Source organism: Ictalurus furcatus, chromosome 19 (assembly GCF_023375685.1).
Source record: "Ictalurus furcatus strain D&B chromosome 19, Billie_1.0, whole genome shotgun sequence".
NCBI classification, from domain to species: Eukaryota; Metazoa; Chordata; class Actinopteri; order Siluriformes; family Ictaluridae; genus Ictalurus; species Ictalurus furcatus.
In genome coordinates, this window is record NC_071273.1 from 19595143 (window position 1) to 19617261 (window position 22119).

At 40.8% G+C, this 22119-nt stretch overlaps 1 protein-coding gene across 1 annotated transcript in view; it reads left to right on the top strand.

Annotated features, from left to right (window-relative positions):
* The window catches only part of si:dkeyp-27e10.3 (UPF0606 protein KIAA1549), a 27903-nt gene extending 7463 nt beyond the window's left edge, over positions 1-20440 (top strand). Inside the window, 21 exon segments of the mRNA XM_053650668.1 lie at positions 3615-4931; positions 6839-6927; positions 8199-8373; positions 9202-9332; positions 9430-9616; positions 10786-10845; positions 10994-11145; positions 11397-11574; positions 13626-13858; positions 14135-14340; positions 14457-14584; positions 15188-15202; positions 15291-15517; positions 15616-15845; positions 17076-17211; positions 17296-17649; positions 18361-18413; positions 18628-18686; positions 18689-18754; positions 18832-18986; positions 20231-20440. Coding sequence (XP_053506643.1) covers positions 3615-4931; positions 6839-6927; positions 8199-8373; positions 9202-9332; positions 9430-9616; positions 10786-10845; positions 10994-11145; positions 11397-11574; positions 13626-13858; positions 14135-14340; positions 14457-14584; positions 15188-15202; positions 15291-15517; positions 15616-15845; positions 17076-17211; positions 17296-17649; positions 18361-18413; positions 18628-18686; positions 18689-18754; positions 18832-18986; positions 20231-20440 — 4361 coding nt within the window.
* Positions 20441-22119: the final 1679 nt, after the last annotated feature.

Genomic DNA, 22119 nt, shown 5'->3' on the forward strand with positions numbered 1-22119 from the left:
CTTTAATATCTTGAGAAGCTTCCTCGTTTATAAATTATTAAAACTAGACCTGTTAACATTCCAAGGAGCACATTAGGAAATTCACTAGGTAGTACAATATTTGGTAACACCTTACAATAACAGTACATGAATAATCATGCACTAATACCTGAAGTAATACTTACTAAAATATGAACTAATGATGAGTTAAGCCACGTACTAATCACAAACTAATCAAGAGCTAACCTTAACTACGAATGTCTTATGAATTCATGCGTGAATAACGACCATCTTTTCTCCAGCTTTAAATCCCCAGAGCATGTACTAGTACTACAGTGGGATTCGAAGAGAAATGGATGGAGAATGATGTAAAACTGGTTGAGATGAAATTATTATTAATTAGTGAGTCTTTCTACGTTGGATAAGGAGGAGCAGGGTAAATTATGAAAGTAATCTAGCATCATCCAATGATGTTTGTGTATGCAGCTGCATATGGCAAATTATATAAACAGTTTAATTCATGCTCTTTCTTATAGCGCATGTTTGATTTAGTTTACCCCTGCATGTTAATTAATATATTAACTAACAAACATGTACTAACGTAGTTAAGGTGGTTGTTAATCATGACTCGTGCCATATTTAAGGTTAGCGCTTCATTAGTACATGCCTTCGCTCATATTTAAGTAAGTATTAATTCAGGTATTAGTGCATGATTATTCAGGTACTATTATTGTAAAGTACTGCCCATTTTTTTTTCTAGTTGTTGGTTGAATGAAGTAAATGAAAATTCTTGTGACGCTTATTCAACATCCTACTGTAACCTGCTTGTCCTGAGCACCTAGGCTAGCTAGTTATTTGTCTATCACTGTCTTTAGACCTTTGAGAGAGGAATGGAGACACAGGACCGTTCTCCACAGTGAAGCACCAAAGCACTGAGATTTTGCGTGTTGTTTACGAACATGATTAAATACTGAAGTTAGACTCAAATCACACTGGCACACATCAAATATATCCAGTTATAAAAGTGGTCCAAATCAGAACGGAAAATGTCAGATTCAACACATTTATTCGCTGTTCACACTGCCATGAAGAAAATCAATCTGGATCACACATGACATAAAAGATTTTACCTGCAGTGTGAATGTAACTCCTACTTCAAGCTAATTTTGGCTACATTACAGGGTTGAACTGACACGCATGCAAATGTATGTGACCCAGATCTGATGTGTATGAGGGTTTATGAGGGAATGAACAGTGAGCTTTTTGAATCAGATTTCATTTGGTCCAGATCGGATCTGATATGTTGTCATATAGCTGTAATGTGAACTGTAAGTTAATGCAAAGCCATGCATTTGTTTGTTTGTTTGGTTTTTTTTTTGTTCGTTTGTTTTTTGCATATCGCTGTTGTGATCATTCAGATTTAGCAGTACATCAACAATGGCTTATTTCTTTTTTAAAAACGGAGGACTGCTAGTAGTAGTTGCAAAAACAGTGAACACATTTCACTATCTATCTATCTATCTATCTATATATATATATATATATATATATATATATATATATATATATATAACTTTTTTTTGTCAATTTTACCATATTTTGGTCATGTTCGAAAGCATATTGGAGAATATCCAATGCACTGTGTAGGATTAATGCCAAAATTATGTAAAATGTCCATATGGAACATTTTCTGTATCGCTGTGTGTAGGGAATAGTGAGTAGGATAATATTTTAGACACAGGGTGTGTCATCTTTTATTTTTATTTTTATAATTAATTAATTAATTACAGTAACTATTCCCTACTCCCTACACACAACAATATAGGAAAGTTCCATATGGTATTTTAATCAATCAAATAATGAATTAACTGATTAAAGTAATGAATCACTATTGCAACTGGTTTGTGGATTTTTGCAACATATGGGTCAATTACAAACACGCATCTGAATCATTCAGGCGGATAGCAACTGAACAGTAGGTCAGAGCTTTAATAATGTGAACGTGGGAATTTTCTAATGAAACTTTCAGACGACAGAATCCAAGGTTTGATCCAAAGTTGGTTTATTGGAAGTTGCTGCTGATACAAAAATGGCAAGCTACTTCTCTTTGGGATAACTACCTGGCTTGGATATAACATCTGTCTAAAGACTTTCTGACAGTCGATAGAAGATAGATGAGTTAGAGGCAGGCTGGCCGTCCCTCCTGTCTGGAGATGAAGTTGGAATGACACACTGGCCCACAAATCATGTACAGAGCTGCCAGCATCCTACATGCTGCCTGTTCCATTTACAGAGCCATCCAACCCACTGAGCCTCAAACTCAATTACCTCTCCACTCTCAATGCTTCAGTATCACACAGAGGAAAAACTGGATGATTAGCCCACTACTGTTACAGCTGATATACTGTTAGTGTACTCTAGATGTACAGTAACTCACAGAGAATCTCTGAGTGCACTTCTCCACTACGCTTTAACATTTAGGGCTAGAACAAATGGACACTGAGGTTATGCAGAACTTGCTGGTCTGTGGTTTAACATAATTAGTAATGATTTCTCCATTATTACTCACCTCAACTTAAAAATTATGAATGATTTATTAGTGTTTCATGGATGGGAGTTGACTTTGGACTTTTTGATTTTCATTTACTGACACAAGGGTGGCATTGTGGTGCAGTGGTTAGCGATGATCCCTCACAGCTCCAGGGTCTGCAGATCAATCATGAGCTTGGGGGTTACTGTCTGTGTTGAGTTTTGCATGTTCTCACCATGTCCACAAGGATTCTCCGGTTTCCTCCCACCTCCCAGTGAACTGGTGACTCTAAATGGCCCTTAGGTGTGAATGAGTGTGTGCATTGTGTCTGCAGGGGTCATCCAGGGTGTATTCTGCCTTGCGCCCAGTGTTCCCGGGATTGGCTTCTGATCCACCATGACTGTGGCCAAAACACTTACTAAAGATGAATGAATGACACAAAACCTTATTCTGTTCAATCTCAGTAACCACTGAACCCTTGAACATTTGATAATCTAATATTGTTTCTCAGCAATTGTTTCCTTTCCATCACGTGTGGACCCCTGGTGGCTCTAAGGTACAAAAAGGTCCCACTTAATGCCTTTAAGAGGATAGAACCTTTATAATATCCTGGTAAAAGGCTATTTAAGAATTGTATTGGCAAAAAATGGCTGTTTAAAAGATATGCTCTGGTTTCTTTGGGGTAATCCTTAAAGGTCTTACATAGAACCTACAACAAGGGGGGGTTCATTTCAGAAAATATATCAGGTATAACCTCTTTTGAAAGCAAGAACCCTCTAAAGATCCCATGTGGAATATTTATATTTAAGAGTTTAGCTCTTAGAACAAGTGGATTTGAGCTGTCATGGGTTCCATAAATTGTGGGTGGTCAACATGTATGTATGTTGTAGAACTATTTGAGGTGCAATTAAGGTGCCCTAAGAAAGTTTTTAATTTAGAAACTGTTGTAGCTACAGTATTAATATTAACTTTCCAAGGAGTACTTTAGGAACCAGTCTGGATAGTGACTGTGTGGCACATTTAGTTGAATTACTTTAATTATTGATTCATTCTAGTCTCTGTTCCATTTATGTACCATGCTTGTTCCTTTTCTTTGATTTCTCAGAGAAACTCCCATCCGGTCTATCCAAACGAGACTTTGGTTTCTTCCCAACACACGCAGGCTTACAACAAGCTTCGATATCCTTATCGCAATACTCAGAAACCCCCAGACGCAAAGCTCATACATCATCAGATGCCAAGCATCCTGCACACCCTGTTCGCCATGACAATGCATCCAGCATAGCTCCCACCCCATCCCTAGGTGCTGATGGTGGGTCAGGTAACCTAGGTGATAGCGCACATGGCATTCACCTGCTGCTACGCCCACCGGACCTTCTCACACCAAGTCAGATGCCTCCTCTTCATGGTCACAGCCCACCTACACCGGCTCCTCCCACTTTGCTCACACATGAAGACCTGGACTCTGCTCAGTCCACAGAAGTGGACTGGGGTTCTGGGGATTACCTAGAGACTTTAACCTTCATGGGTTCTGATGGGGAGGACCTTTCTCTGGTCACCACCCTTCCCACACATGGATATGACTCGTATGAATCTGAGGACGACAATGCTGGGGTCCGCTACAACACGGACTTTCCATCCCGGCCTGTTCTACCCCTCTCCTCTAGACATCTCCTCCCGAGTGTAACTCTTGGATATGGAACTAGCCTAAGGACTGCCCACCCCTCTGATCCCCGCCTTCCCCATGTCCCTGATACTACCCAGGAGGATCTGGATTTTGACTGGGCAGAACTGTACCCTATTGAACCTACTGAAATGCTGCTTCCAGATATGAACAGTATGGAGTACTACAATACGCTATTGGCCAAAGAGAATGCTAGTGCTGCTCGTAACCAGACACACCTGACTCCCCCTCAAATCACTCCTACAGCGACCCACACACATCCTACAGGTTCCACACACACACTTGCCCCTTCTCTGGGTGTGGACCCTAGGACAGTAACGGACCAAGTGGATACACCTCACCCTATACCTGGAGTTACTCCCACCCCTCCACGAAAACCTACGATACTCCCTATTTCTCCTACAGAGCATCAGCAACCTATTAAAATACCTTCTCACCCAGGGAAGGGGTCTCCTCACCCAGCTTTACCAGATGCTAAAGCAGGTAGTGAACAACCTGTAGTTCCCTCAGCCCCACCAGTTATCCCACAGGGTCCAGTCATCCAGGCTGTAACAGTTAAAATCCCTTCTGCTTACAAACCTTGGACACCTTCCAGAGGCACGGCTACTACTACAACAACAACTACAACCACCATGTCCACCAAAGCAATACCTCCTGCTCCCAGAATCCCTCTTTCCACTGCACCCCGGCAGTATGTCTGCAACATCACCAAGCAAGACATGTACCTGGTCAGAGTGGGTGAGTCTTTTTTTTTTCTTTTTTTGCAGAAAGATACCTTTGTTATGCCAAAGGTGCATTGTTAAAATTTCTTGAAAAAAACCCCACATTGGTCATCGTTATATACTATAATTAATAGCTAGCACATGGGATTGCTTTAAGGTTATATGGGAAACCTGCCTCTCATGAGATTTCGGAAATAAAATATTTCTACATTTAATGTAGAAATGCGTCTATATTATACATCACTCTTGGTGAAATTCAATATTTTAGAACATTCATTTTATGCAAAATGTTGTCAGTGGACAGCGAAGCCTGTGTGAAAATCTACTTTGTAGCCCATAGTCGCACTGCCCATACAACTCTATGGCAGATTAGAGTACACTGTATTTTAATGGTAGCTTAAGATTAATGGTTATTGGACCACAATCGAAACGTTATTGAAACGTTAATGAACATGACTGACATCTCTAATGTAGACATATCGGTGCCAGTCAGACTTGCAGAGTGCTCGGATTTGCAGTAGTGGTCAGTAGCCTAATCAATAACAGTTTTACACAACTAGTATATCTTGATATTATAATCTTTGTCATTTGTAAATATTGTAATTTAATTGTAAGTACAGATTATGTGTGTTCCTTTCAGAATGTTTTGTTTGTTGATTAGATTTGTTGGAACGTCAGAGGTAATCCTGTCAAGAGATCTAAGGTTTTTCCACTAACGTTATCGCTGATGCGAACGGTAGATATATTATAGTTGCTGGTACTCTAATGCAAAGACAGGTATTGTATACGCTCCTAACTTAGATGAATTTTTTATTTATTTATTTATTTATTTATTTATTTATTTTTTATTTTATTTTATTTTATTTTATGTATTTATGTATTTATTTATTTATTTATTATAAATTGCATCCCTTTATTGTATACTTTATGGAGTTACAGACACTTCCCACTTAAATTTTGGGTTTCTTTGGGGTTCTTGGGTTTTATAATATTTATATAACCAGCGACAGTTATTGAGTAGCCATGATGAGCCGGGGGGGCGGGGGGTGGGTTTTTGGTACTTTTAATTTTGTTTTCCTTTGTTTTTGTTTTTTTTTTGTTTTGTTTTGGTTTGGTTTTTTTCTTCTTCTTCTCAATGAAATATTTGGGAAAGGGAAGGGAGGAGAGAAGAGAAAAGGTAAATGAATCACATGAAAATGAATCACATGTAAATGAATCACATGAATATGAATCACATGAAAATGAATCACATGTAAATGAATCATATGAAAATGAATAAATAAATTAAAGGCAGAATGTTTTGTTTATTCATAGCTCGAGCTCCCTTCTTCAGTGAAATTTATCTAGCTAGTTAGCAGCATACTTGCTTTTTAGCGTGATATGGCAGAAACTGCTAATTTCGTCGACCTGATTTAGAATGCTCTTACTTATGAGGAGAGACTTAAAGACTTAAACAGGAAGGCAGACCAACAGATGATAGGAGGTGGTCCTCCATGGCTGTCAAGTAATTTATGCTTGCACATGAAGCCCATACAAGAGTAGGAAAACTCATTGCAAACTCATAATGTGTAGATTTGAGACAGTTTGGGCAATTTGTTATTATAGTAAAAACATTCTTCCCACACCAAAACTAACATTCCAATCTGCTGGTGTTTCGCTTTGAGAGATGTTCAATTGTAGCTCACAAAAGCTGTCAGAGATACAGACTTTTGATCTACATCAAGCTACTTCTACTAATTCAGTCAGTGTAGGCATTGCTGATTGGTCAGAAATCAGTCGTAGCTGCTTGTGTAGAACTGTTGGAAGTTAGCAAGATTGCCAACATTGTTTACAGTAACTTTAACATTATTAATTCTGTATAGTCACCTGAAGTGATTGGAGGAATTTCAACCTTTTATTGACCTCTGATCCATGAAACTACAGGCATGCCAAGTGCGACCTCGGTGGCATTTGCGAAGGCTCATGTGAAGGAGATTTTGAGACGAGAGTTCAACCGGACAGTAGAGCTGCAGGTGGGTCCATTTCACTGGAACTATTTTACATTTATATTTACTCATATACACTTGCCAGATGCATTTATCTAAGGAATGTATGTATAGTTCATTGCAAAGATTTGTACTAGGGCTGGAGGACTTGAGTCCGGTCTCGAGATATTTTCTGTATTGACTTGAACTTGTCTCGGATTTATTGGCATTCGTGCTTGGAATTGTCAAGGTCTTGAGTACTGGTCTTGCTAAATACTGTATGGTCTTGGGCTCGACCAAGAGTTTGGCAAAATAATGTTTGTGTTTTCTATTCGTTAGCATTCAAAAAATTGACAAGAAGTAATTCATTATTCTAGAAAGTTCATGGCGTAATCACTGGCGCAATGCCTGAATGAAGGCATTCTAGTTGAAGTAATGTTTTCAGTCTCGATCTTGACTCAATCTCATTTCCATTTGGCCTCAAACTTTACTTTGCCTCATCCTCCTTAAAGCTCAGCCTTGACTTGATCTCAGCTAGTCCTGCTTTTAGACTTAGAATGGACTTTACAGTGTTGGTCTAAACTACAGCTCTAGTTTGCACCCCTGGTTTCTAAATATTGGGGTACAAAAGAGTTTAGAGGCAGTTTCTGTCTTTTTTGCCCAAAGGGTCATATACAGTCCCTTCCAAAACTATTGGAACGGCAAGGCCAATTCAGTTGTTTTTTCTTGTAGACTGAAGACATTTGCGTTTTGTTTAGGTTAGATTTGTTAAAGTGCATAGAGCATAGCACATTTTGCATCAGACCACCCAATTTCTAGGTCAGCAAAAATATTGGAACATGTGACTGACAGGTGTTTCTTGTTACGCAGGTGTGTCCTGTTAGATTGATTGTTTAAACAATAAATAGCTCTGAACATCTACTCTTGGATTTAGCCTTCAGTTTCACCTGTGAAGCCTGCAGTTTTTGTTCAAAAGGATAAGCCAACATGAAGATTAGCGAGCTGTCTATGGGAGAAAAGCAAGCCAGAAAAGAGGGAAAATCAACTAGAGGCATTGGACAAACATCGGGCATATAATGAGTATTTATTGGTCACATATGCATATGCAGAGTGAAATTCTTTACTTCGTATATATCCCAGCATGAAATCCAATACAATATATCCAATACAACAATTTCGAATGTCTTGAAAAAGAAAAACACTGACAGCTGATGACAGAAACAATGTGAGAGCTGTGAAGAAAAAACCCCCCCAAACAACTGAGGACTGTAAATTGAGCTTTTAGACTTAGATTGATGACTTCTATCTTTGTTTTTCAGGTCCTTAAAGCTCCGCCCAATTTTGTTTTCCGTGCCGTGTCTGGCCCACTCGTATACACAGCAGTGTCAATCATCAACACTCTCCGCCAATCGGCACGCAGCACCTCGTCCTCCACCATCCTCACTGTTACTCCCATATATCCCGTACCTGACAACATCAATCAGGTCCACTCGAGTAAGTACCATATTTTTTCAAGATAAAAAAAAACAAAACAGCTTTTTGTGCTGTATATACAGCATGTGCTGTGGCTTTCCCAAGCAAGCGGAAATCATGCAGCTTCAAGCAGAGACATGCAGCGACAGTATGTAGGAGAAATGTTGGCTGATTGCCAGCTGCCATAAGGCTACGCTGTAGTCATCTTATCAGCAAATTGAAAAGCTGTGAAATAAAATTCTGTAGGTGAAAGACGTGCATAGTCCACTCCAGGATTATCGGCACTCCATGAAAATGAACAAAGATTAATGTATAAAATAAATACCACATGCACTCATATTTTGAGCATATGAGCACACGCAAAGTCTTAGGAGAACATTCCTATATTTTCTTAAATAAAATTGTTCTCTCAAAAGTATTTACACCCCTAAAACATGTCAAATAAACCCAAACCAAGTGTAATCTATGAAAATGTTTTATTAGTTTGCTTTGATTCTCCAGATACTTTAGAAATTGTTGACCATTTCTGGTCATAGAGATGTAAATACTTTGCCTTCTACATGAGGAAAACAAATTCAGAGTTTCCAGCACAAAAGAGACAAATGCACATGTAAGGTGATGTAAAAATACAGTGAACACTTCACATGTTCACTGCTGTTGTAGAGGAGCAGAAACTTTAAAACCAGTATTTTCTGGGGAAAAAAAACTATGTTTGGAAAAATATTGTGTTCAAATCAAACTGTACGTGTTATTCATTTTATACTATATATTAATTTCTGCTCATTTTCATGAAGAGTTGATTTTCTTGTTGTATAGTTGCTGCAAGAGTTTTTATGCTGTTGTGTCCAGTTTTGCAGTTCGTACCGAGTCACGTGGACGTGCGCGTGTGCAGCTTCAGTGAGCGGGTGGAGAGGGGACTCTTCATGGCTTATTCCGAAGTGCGCAGGCGACTGCTGGAGAATGGAAACTTCACTGTACATGTGTGTATAGTGTTTTATATCCATCACTAATTTAAAAAGGAAACTCTAGGTTAGGCTAAGATATCCTCTGATCATGGTGTGCTATCTGCTGGTGCAGATCTTGAACATCACCATCAGTGTGGCGAAAGGCCAGAAGCAGCAGAAAACTCCGGTGGACATCACGTTCGCCATCCGCGATTCGCACGGCTACCTCAGGGGCGCGGACGTCAGCGCTCACCTGAGACAGCTGCACGTGGTGGAGTTCAGCTTCTACCTGGGCTTTCCTGCAGTGCAGATCGCAGAGCGTGAGTGTATACACACACACACACATACACACACACACACACACAAACACACACATATGCACACACGCATGCACACACACACACACACACACACACACACACAATCAACCATGCACATATACCCATATAGTATATACTGTATGTTCTATCATCTAAAATTGCTTTTCTTTAATTCAATTCAATTAAAGTTCATTCAGTTCAATTCTTCTCTCCTCTTCTCTTCTCTCCTCATTTTTTCACCTCTTCACTTCTCTTCTCTCCTCATTTTTTCACCTCTTCACTTCTCTTCTCTCCTCATTTTTTCACCTCTTCTCTTCACTTCTGCTTCCATCTCTTTTCACCTCTTCTCTTCACTTCTCTTCTCTCCTAATTTTTTTCTTCTCTTCTCTTCTGCTGTCATCTCCTTTCATCTCTTCTCTTCTCCTGTTTTCTTCTCTTCTCATTTCTTCTCTTATTCTTTCATATCCCTTTATCTCTTCTCTCCTGCATTCATCTCCTTTTATCTCTTCCCTTCCCTTCTCTTCTCATCTCTTCCCTTCCCTTCTCATCCCTTCTCTTCTCTTCTCATCTCTCCCCTTCCCTTCTCTTCTCATCCCTTCTCTTCTCTTCTCATCTCTTCTCTTCTCTTCTCATCTCATCTCTTCTCTTCTCTTCCCTTCTCTTCTCTTCTCTTCTCTTCTCATCTCTTCTCATCTCTTCTCATCTCTTCTCTTCTCATCTCATCTCTTCTCTTCCCTTCTCTTCTCTTCCCTTCTCTTCTCTTCTCTTCTCTTCCCTTCTCTTCTCTTCTCTTTTCTTCCCTTCTCTTCCCTTCTCTTCTCTTCTCATCTCTTCTCATCTCATCTCGTCTCATCTCTTCTCTTCTCTTTTCTTCCCTTCTCTTCCCTTCCCTTCCCTTCTCTTCTCTTCTCATCTCTTCTCATCTCTTCTCTTCCCTTCTCTTCTCTTCTCTTTTCTTCTCTTCTCTTCTCATCTCTTCTCTTCTCATCTCTTCTCTTTTCTTCTCTTCTCTTCCCTTCTCTTCTCTTCTCATCTCTTCTCATCTCTTCTCATCTCTTCTCTTCCCTTCTCTTCTCTTCTCTTTTCTTCTCTTCTCTTCTCATCTCTTCTCTTCTCATCTCTTCTCTTTTCTTCTCTTCTCTTCTCTTCTCTTCTCTTCTCTTCTCCAGCTTTTCATTATCCTGTGCTGAATGTATCTCATCATTTGCGATCGTCCTGGGTGAAGACGGGTGAGAATGTATCTCATTAGAATATATTTGGCTGCACGGGTATTGGGAAGTGTTGTTGTGTGCATTGTGTCTTTTTGTCATTCAGACGTTTCTTATTTGATGTGATTATGTAGTGATATATTTATAATTCTCTCTGTGTGTGTTGCAGTGTTACTGGGCGTGTTAGATCAGCGTGTGAGTGAGAGGACGTTCCAGGCTAAAATGGAGAGGAGACTGGCTGTGTTGGTGGGGGAGGGGCTTGGGCTGGGCGGTGGGCGTCGCTGGAGACGAGCAACCACTGTGGGCAACAACAGCGTGCAGGTAATTACAAGTCCAGAAAGGCCATGTGTTATTTCTTGTGCTCTCGATTTTTAAACTCGTGACCTTTTTCGGCTTCCGTGGGTAATCTCTCAAAAACATGAATATTCTTTCACACACACAGAAATCTGTCCTCACTTCTGGCACACACACACACACACACACACACACACACACACACACACACCCTTCCTTATGTGTACACGAATGGGATTGTTTGCATTTGTATTTATTTGCATGTCCCTGTGTGTCAGATTGTTCGAGCTTCACGCTTGGATGGGGCGGATAACCCTCTAGAGCTGGTGTATTTTGTGGAGGCGGGGTCAGGAGAGCGGCTGTCGGCCCAGACCACTGCTGCCATGCTGAACAGGCTTAACCTGCAGAGGGCAGCCATTGTGTTGGGCTACCGTGTGCATGGAATACTGGCTACACGTAAGCCACACACACACACACACACACACACACGCACACACACACAGTATTTGCATAGCTAAAATAAATATTCAGTCTGTCAGTTGTACACACAAAATGTTATGTACACAAGAGTAACACCCAGACTAATGTGTCATATGGAAAAAACATTACAGCCCAGAAAAACAATATTTATCTAAAATAACATTTTTTCATCTTAAAGGTACAGTTTATAATTTTCTTAGAAGTCTTTCTAGACATGTAATAATCATACTCTTGTTAATATATCAGGAAAGCTGTTATTTTACAACATCTGGCTGGTTTCTTTGCCAGCCATGAAAATTAGCTCCGCCCACAACTGAAGCAGCGTTTGCTCTTTTTCCTGACAGGGACCTCACGAGGCAGTTTATGGCTGTGTTATGCCGAGTTTAAGTCAGACTTGTGTCATTATTGACCATCATACGTTCGAACTACAAAGTTGGGAAAAACACATGGATGCCTTCATGTTCAACAAACTAGCCAACAAACTGTGAGGAGTGATCTATTACCTCCTCAAAACAGTGAACTATACAGTCAGTGTTATAGAGTTAACAAGCGAACATGTTCTGTATGTACGCTGATTGATCTGAAACAAGCACTCGTATATACAATACAGTATAACTCATTTAAAAGTAAAGAAGTGCTAGTTTGTTTAGTGTCGATGCTGTGAGCAGCCATGTTGACTTGAGGTCACGTGCTGAGCACAGAGGTGAGGATTTTTTTTTTTAGGAGGAATTCCGAGCTGTTGGGGAGGGGGGATGGGCGGGGTCAAGTGGTTGGAAAGAAAAAAAAAACAAAAAAAAACAAAACAAAGGATCTTCATTTTCATTCCAGTTTTAAACTCACCTAACAGACGAATTTTTTTAAAAGTGCGATCGCTGCTACAGCGCTTGTCCCTGTGAAGTGCCTTGAAACCTGCAGCGTTATTCGATGTGTTGATTGTAATTTCCACTGGAACAGGAAGTCAGGGTCAGGACATATCGAGTGGCTCCTCCCCTTTTTTAAATAACCAATAGCGTTTAGCTTACCTCACAGCTCGGGTTAAGTTTAGAAAAAAATTTAATTGAAAACATTGAACGTGAATGGATTCAAGCCATTTCCTTCTTAACTAACTTACAGTTGGATAAAATGCGCACATTCGAACAGAAAGACATGTTTACGACCCGTGCTTGCTGATTGGGCGGCTGTGGCTCAGGTGGTACAGCGGGTTGTCCACTAATTGTAGGGTCGGCGGTTTGATCCCTGGCCCACGTGACTCCACATGCCGAAGTGTCCTTGGGCAAGACACTGAACCCCAAGTTGCTCCCGATGGCAAGCTCTGCTACCATTGGTGTGTGTGTGAATGGGTGAATGAGAACCAGTGTAAAGTGTTTATAGAACCGCTAAGGTTAAAAAAGCGCTATATAAGTGCAGATTATTTACCATATGATTTCTCTCCCTCGACAACTGCAATGTCGGCAAGATGACTTTTATAATGTTGGGGGCGGGACACTTCAGATTCTAGAGAGCATTTGATTGGAAAGTGCAGAATGATGTCATCAGGATTGTTGATCCATATCGGTGGTAGAAAGAGACTGTACATTTGTTTTTTATCTTCTAAATGCAAATCTTGTCATTGTATTGGAGCGCACTAGCTTATAGAAAACCTTAAGGCTAACATAATCATACTAAAAGCCACAAAACCTCAATTTTGATTTCATGGGAGACTTTAAGCTTCACCAATAAGTGCACAGCATGATTACGCAAAACTCACGGGACAGATCGAAATACAGTAGTGCCAATGGAGATTCGTAAAGAAAACATGCTAATGGACAGGAAACATATCCTTATTACCTCCAGCTCATTACCTCATTACAATGTAGTCTCTCATTACTCTTCATCATATAATCTGACACAAAGAACAGAGTTTTCTTGCAGTCTGTGACAGAGTCCATTTCATACAACGTGACACGAAACAATCTTAAAAGCCTGCTGAAATCACACAGTGTCAAACCAACTTCACTCAGTTTCTGTGCTGTGTGTGTATATATCAGCGGTGGAGAAGTTATCCCTGACTCCCTCTGAGACACAGCCCAGTAATGTGTGGCTGATCGTTGGGGTGGTGGTCCCCGGGGTGGTGGTCCTCATCATCATCATCATCCTCTACTGGAAACTGTGCCGCTCGGAGAAACTGGAGTTCCAACCAGACGCCATGAGCACCATCCAACAGAGACAGAAGGTCTGGGTCGAACCATTTCACAGTGTATGTACAAGTGTGTGTGTGTGAGTGTGTGTGTACATAAGTGGATCACTCATCCGCATTACATGTAGAATAGGCACTTGACTCTTCATTCTATCCACCCAGTTAAGTGTGTTTTAAGATAAGTGGACTCTTAGTAGGCTAGGTTAAATTTTACCATTGCCTTGCTTTAATGGAGCATTAAACAATGTTGATCTGATTGTAAGATCATTTGGAAGGTAAGATGTCTTGCCATTGGTTTGTGTATGTATGTGTGTGTGTGTGTGTGTGTGTGTGTGTGTGTGTGTGTGTGTGTGTGTTCAGCTCCAGGCCCCAAGTGTGAAAGGCTTTGATTTTGCCAAGCTCCACCTTGGACAGCATAGTAAAGATGACATCATGGTGATCCAAGAACCTTCCCCTATGCCACCATCTGTCAAAGAGGCCACGCCCTCTGAGGGCGGAGAGCTGAACACACCCAAATCCAAAGGCTCATCCACTAAAGTGTCACGTGCAGCTCGAAGGAGGAGCAGGTAGTAAATGAATGTGTGGGTGTAAATGTGCATATCTGTGTGTTCTTGAAGCACATAAAACACCATGTGACGTGTGTGTGTGTGTGTGTGTGTGTGTGTTTGTGTGTGTGTGGTAGATTGTCTCCATCTGATGGTGATTCGTTGGCTAGCGAGGCGTCCAGTGGCCGAGAGTCAGCAGAGGAAAGCACTAGACCTGCAGTCACACCCAGCGACAGCAAACCTCATCACCGCAAGAGCAAACATGGTAATAGACATAGTTTCACACACACACACACACACACACCGCAGACTAAAAGTGTATTTTCATTTGCACTATGGCAAATAAAATAGAAGTTGAAACAAGCATGTTGACATTGCAGTACAATCAATCAACTGCAAACCTCAAGTCATTGTAAAATGAAAAATACCACAGCAATGTTGAATTCTCGATTCTGATTGGTCCGAATTAATTTTCTTTAACAGCAGCTTTCAAAGTAGTTCTGGCTTTATATTAATGTGCTCTTTCTAATGAGTGACCTTGTTTCACAGACACAACATATACATATAGTTATGTTTAATTCCAACAACAAGCATGTAGTTATGTTTAATTCTACATCAGTAAACATAACTATAAATGGATTAAAAAAAATCTATGATATTCTTTTAAAAAAAGTCATCTTTGGCACATTGCTGTGGCATAAGAGGAATAAAACACTTTGGCGGTCTAACTACACCACCCTATGATCGCTATGATCTGAACACCACCCTGTTTTATTCCTTACAGATCAGATTATGTCTAGGTAAAAATCTCACTTTGGCTTTTTTTTCTATCTTTTCCTTTTTTTAAACTTCCATTTCGGATCAACAGCGAAAAACAAACTTGGTAAGCTGCTCTCTTTTTCACTGAGCTCACCAGTCTTACTTGGAAACTTAGTAAGAGTACTTTTGACCCCTGACCCTGTGTGTAGCAGGTGCGGCATCAGGCAGCGGAGCTGATGAACAGTTATCGTCCTCCTCCATATTTGACCACGTGGATCGGCTGTCTCGAGGTTCGTCTGACGGAACACGCCGGGTCTCCAATAAGGTCCAGTTAATCGCCATGCAGCCTGTGCCGAGCCCACCCTCTCATTCGCATAACCAAGCCCTAAGCCCCGCCCTTAGTGAAAGGATGTCAGACGGAGGAAAGGTTAGCTCTGAGGTGAGAACACCGTGTTCAGAGGTGCACTCGGACATACACTGGTAGAACTGCAGGGTTTTTTTCTGAAGCGTATGGGTTTTGGTTCTGTTTGCATTCAGATCCAGGTTGCTCTCAGGCATAAGTCTGAGATCGAGCACCACCGCAATAAGATACGACTGCGGGCCAAGAGAAAAGGCCACTACGACTTTCCATCCATGGAGGACATTATAGCAGTGTTCGGGGACAGCTCAGAGCAGCAGCGGGTGTACCAGCAAGCCCAGGAGCAAATACACAAGATCCTGCATCCTGAAACACAAACACCTTCACCCAATGGAGAGCCTCACAGGAGGTAAAAATAATCTTTAAATACTTTATGCGTTTAAGTTTTGTACAAACATTATTTTTAAGTATGTTTAACTAAACCCAAGAACTGTAAGCCAAGTTGAACAAGTAAGTTTAATCTGGATTTATACCACAGTGCTGCAGAATTGTCAAATCTGATTGGTCAGAAAGTGTTGATTTTGTATTATTATTATTATTATTATTATTATTTTATAGCTCTGACTAGTAGTAATTCTGTCTACAAGGTTTACATTAATGTGCTCGTTTTAATGCGTTTCTATAGTAACCGTTTCCACAGGGACTTGTATGGCAGACACTCCACCTTACAAATTTGTGTAATTGTTTATATGGTAAAGTTTTCTGAGTGGAAGGAGCATTTCTGGAAGGAGTCTCCAGTGTTAGCACTTTATAACAGTCAGGCATAAAGCTGTAACTTTTAAAGTTTTCCGACACTGAAAAGTCTTCAGGACAGACGACTTTGCCCTTTCCAGTTTCTCATTAACATGACAAGCTGCGTTCTTTGTTTTATTAAATTCAAGAGAGCGAGAGAGGTGAAGGAAAGACCATTTATAGCTGCTCTAACATAAGTGATAACAGGGACTAATTCTGCAATGTTAAATGTAACTATGAACGAATAAAATATATGATGCACTTCCGTGGTTGGGGGTTTGAATCCCACCTCTTCCCTGTGTGCATATTCTCCCCAGGCTTTGGGGGTTTCCTCTGGGTACTCTGGTTTCATCCCCCAGTCCAAAAGACACGTGTTGTAGGCTGATTGGCATCTCCAGATGTGTGTGCACTTGTGCCCTGCGATACCCCGTCCAGGGTGTCCCCTGCCTTGTTCCCTGAGTTCCCTGAGATAGGCTCCCTGCGACCCTGTGTAGGATAAGCGGTACAGATAATGGATGTATATTGTCAAATGGCTGTGGTATAAGAAGAGTAGAAACACATTTTCAATCGTTTTAGGTTGTGAAAATCAATATTAATGCGAACAAACTAGCAACTGTCTATCAAGTACAGTAAGATCTAAACCAGTCAAGAACTTTATTTATCAGTAACAAAATGGAAATTTCCTTAATATGTGACAGATGGGCATTCACTAGTTCTCATTTTGTACTATGATCCTCAGATTTCTATAATGAATGGTTTAGAATCCATTTGATTTGTTTTTACAAATCATTTTCACTTAATGTGTGTGTGTGTGTGTGTGTGTGTGTGTGTGTGTGTGTGGCTCAAGAGGCAGACGTTCTCCCAGACAGCGCCAGCGGCAGAATTTGAGTGCAAACAGCAGCCTGACTGATAAAGACCGTCTCATTACCGACGGCGATGCCACGTACAGGAAGTATCCGGGAGTCAACAATGTGGCCTACATGGTAAAATCACACATTTTTAATTAACACCCTCCGCTTTCATTTCAGGAGCATTCACGTTATGTTACCTTCTCGTTCTCGGTCCAGTCGGATGCAGATCAGCTCCCTGATGTCGGTAGCCCCTCCCCGACTGATGAGGTATTTGTTGACCCAGGGTCTCCACCTCCTGGCCCCGCCCCTGCACCGCCCGCTTATATTCCACCTCAGCCAACCATTGAAGAGGCACGTCAGCAAATGCACTCCCTGTTAGATGATGCATTTGCACTGGTCTCACCCTCCTCACAGAGTAGCTCTGCCCCACTGAACCTTACTGGGGTTACAACAATTCCTGAAGTGGAAGGGGACAGTCCCGGTCCACCCTCTAGTCCACCCCCGCGTTCTGTCCGCCAGTGGGGATCATCGTCCTACCCAGCAGCCCCTGCACACAGTCCCTTCTCTGCAGTGAGTATAAGAGAATAATAATACATACACTTTTAATATTTTAAGTGATGTATATGAGCAGATTATTTGGAATGAACAGATAATGTGTTGTAAACAGATACGAATGACAATGGCGTTATGAGTAAGAAATTAAAATTCTTTTTTTTTTTTTTAAAGAAAAGTTTCATAGGACAAGTTTCAAAGGTTTTTACCTTCATGCAGGTGTAAACATGCAGTCAGATATAATGTTATTTATATATAACTGCCTGTTGCAGTGGTTTAAATTAGGCTACTGTTTATATTGTGGGAAATAGAACCAACTAAATTTGTTAGAAAATGTCACAAGCAGGTACAAACAAAAATAATCCCTGCGTGTGCTCTAGCCAGTCCCTCCAGGATTTCACAATTTTGCGATTGCAGAAATGAATGCAAAATCAAGCAAACTCCGCAATATACAGAAGAATTTGCAATTTTTCAAAATTTCTGCAGATCCTCGTCAGATTTGGGCCAAGACGTGTCATGTGACGTCATCACAACACGCATACAGCCAAAGCCCTCTTCGTGTGTTGAGCATAAGTAAAAAAAAAAGAAAAAAGAAAGAAAAAAACATTGCATCCACACCAACTTCAGTTTTACATCTAAACCCAGATACTGATAGACATTTGGAGCACTAAACAAATACACATGAATCGACTTCTGTGTCATTGTGTCATCTTATTTGTGTATTTGTAGAGGTATGCTGAATTAGGAATGTCCCCTACATCTGTGCAAAACTTACTGCAGAGGTGAGCTTGATTACAAAATGCTCTGATGAAAACCTTGAAGGATTTATGATACAGTATGGCTTTCTCTTTAAAAAAAAAAATGTTTGCGTACTTACACAGTAAGGTTGACTATTCACTTTGCCACCAGGCTATTTGCTTGATTGAAACTGTGCCAAGAAGAGTGTAAAGGTTGCTGTATAAATATTTTCTAAACACATTGATGTTTGGTTAACAGGCAGGCGCTGGGCCCTGGATATCTGGCATCAGGAGAGCTACAGTCTGATCCAGGTTACTCAAGCGGGGGCAGTATGGAGAGGAGATCCCATCGTCCTCACGACCACGACCTGTAGGGGGCAGCACAGGTAGACGTCGCTATTAACCTGCGACTGTCACAGTTGATATACTCTGCATGTGTTGGTGATTTAATCTGTGTGTGTAGGTGCACAGTTACATCAGCTGACACAGGTAGGCTTGTCCAGTCGGATTGGTGTGTATCCCGGAGTGGGACGCAGTGTGTCCGGACCCTCAGGATCCAGCTGGGCTCAGTACCGGTCAGACGAAGAGGTCTCCCGACCTGGAAACAATCGAGAAGCTGTGAGTCACATACACAATTCTAGTGGTAAAGCTGGTCATGCAGAACTCAAAACATAGCTGAAGGTATTTCGTAGCATGCTACAACAACATGTAAACTATCCTTTCATTTTCTGTCAATTCAAATGTTCATTACAGTAAGCCTTCCTTCCCTGACCATATAGTGACTTGAACTTTTCCAAGTTCATGCAATGTTCCCCTTGAACTTTTCGAAAGTTCCCCTTGAACTTTTCCAAAGTTCCCCTTGAGCCTTTCCAAGTTTTGTAGTGTTAACACCTGAAACTGAAATGGACTTAACTGGGATTATATGGGATAAATATACACTAAATATCCCATAACATTTAAGTGGGTAACTACTGTTGCTATGAAACCCCTTAAATTAGTTCTGGTGCAACCAGATGCCTTCAGAAGTCACATAATTATTTGAAATGGAGTTGACCCAATCGCAATATAAATACACCTGTTCCTGGAAGACCCTAGAGGTTATATCTAAACAAACAACTTCATGAAGTCCAAAGTTGAAGCTGTGAAAACATGTCTGGTAAAACGTTTTAAATCAGGGTTTAGTAAAAAAAATATATCCCAAACCTTGAAGATCCTGCAAAGCAACATTCAATGCATTCTTTTAAAAATGGAAAGAATGTAGCACAACATCAACTCTGCCTATAGGTGGATGTCTACCATAAAAAAAAGTGTAACCCTTGGTGGGTTACTCTCAACATGATGCTACCACCACCATGCTTTACTGTGGTGATGGTGTTCTCAGGGTGATGAGCAGTGTTGGGTTTCCAGCAAAATGTTCTGACTAAAGACCAAAATATCAAGAGTTGCTCTTATCAGACCAGAGAACCTTTAGCTACATGTTTGCTGAGAATGTTAAATGTAAGCACTCTTATTGTGGTATTGTGCTATTAGTTGGTATAGAGTAATTATAATGGCGCGCAGTATTAATTCTGGCCTGTACAAAATGATTGGTACATATATTTTCCCCTGAGCACAGAGTGAAGTGATTCCATAGAGTTCAGGCGATTGAAGTCCTCAGACTAATATGTGATGGAGAAGAGGATCAGTGTCCGATCGATTAATGATCAAATGTAAAGTCAGAACAGTCAGGATATTTCCTCCAACAGATTACAGATTAAAATGAAAGAATCCATACGCATCCTTCTGAGCAACCACGGGACACTGTGCTCTTTCAAAAAAATACTACTGAAACCCAACCAGCCTCTGTCGCTCTTTTGCAGCAGATCCTGATGTTCCCTGAGTACTTATCATCTCCCGTGTTCCAGATGCCCAGGTCATCCCTGAGAGATTCTCCCACGCCCACAGCAGGATACCCCGGCCCGGAGGAAGCCTCTCCACCTGTGCAGTCCTCAGCCTCGCTTATCAAGGCCATCAGGGAGGAGCTGCAAAGACTCTCCCAGAAACAACCAGCCATGGCCGTCTACCACAGCTGAGATACACCGTACCTAACCAAAACACTGGCTAAACTCCGCCCACAGCTGGTTGCTGAATTTTAAACATGTTACCTAATCCCTCACTGAATACACGCACCAGAGCCAAGGTTTGTTTGAACCCTATTTCTATCCATATACAGCAGGCTGGATTGATACACCAGGCGATACCACCGCTAAGGTACTGTGCACGGACCATTTGGATTAACCTGAGGGGGGTAAAAAAAACACCCAGCATACCACAGATCAAACATCACTAACTTAAAATACAACAAGTCACCTCACCCACGAATATTCAATAGAAACTCTTCTCTCCTAAATTGCATGCTATTTGAAATAATGAAACAGAAGGGGAAAAAATAGACTTGTTTGTGATTTTTTTTTTCTTCAAATCCAGCGTGAGACCCCTCCTCTCCTCAGTGCCATTTCTACATGTCCGTCAAAGTGCTTCCTTCAGAAGGGTCATCATCCAACCCCTCGACTTCCTCTGGTGCTAAATCCGATTCCCGTTTCCACCGACCATGCCTGAAAATTGAAGCAGTTAAGCAGTGGTCAGCAGCGGCTCTTCCTTTAGATCTACATTTCTGTGCAGTTCAGTTCCCAAAGAAAAATCGCAGGATACCGTGATTACGTGGGTTATGATGGCTGTACGCTTCAAACAGGGAAATAAATCTTTTGATAAGAGTGTTTTGAAAGGATGTGAGCCAAGCTGATGGCATGACATCAATCATAGAACAACTAAAGAATGACGGCTGTGAACAAAACATGTTATATTTGGATCGGAGAGGTCTCAGAACTAGAGGCACAATGTATAGGAGTGCTATTCATGAGACCACTGACACTTCATTTGTCAAAATGTAAGCAATTTTCGGGTATTTTACTGTGAAAAATCCTTTGCTCAGCTTTAGTGGTTTAATTCTGAAACCAGTAATTGATCCAGAACACCTTGATTAGATACATCAGGTGTGTTAAAACTAAAAAAAAAAAGCCATATACTTCAAATAAATATCAAACTAACTAAACCATAAATGAACCACTGAGGAACATGTGGTCATAAATATACTTTCTGGTCAAAAAGAACCTTCTTGGATGGGAATCGGTTCTGAGCTTGATATGTAAAGAATAAAACACTTCCAGGGGTTCTGTTATAGGAAAATAATCAGTGACGCTGTGGTATGATTCGGCCTGAGTTACTGTTCCTGACCTATAGCAGCACATCCTGAGGTGTTTTATTCCACTTCTACCACAGCAAGTTGCCAACAATGACAATTTATGCCTTTATAGTTTAGTTTTAATGTTTGTGGAACGTCCCCGAAACAAGCTGTTATCACTTGCAATATAATGTATAATGTCGTTTCCTCATTTTTTTTCTCTTTCTTTCAATGTCAAAGCCATTTATTGTCCTGTGTACAGTAACGTGTACAAAATACAATGAAATCCTTTCTTGATTGCTGCACCACAGACTATAGACATGACAAGAGTACAATAGATTTGTCACTGCTACGTACACAAGTGGGCATGTGTGCAGAAATGACAAAAATGTACACATGACAATCCAATAAGGCATAAAGTGACATTATTGCTATTATAAAGTGCCCAGTGTCTTATGGCATTGAGGCAGAAACTATTCCTGAATCGTGTAGTGCATGTTTGAATAGTCCTGAGCCATTGGCCAGAGGGCA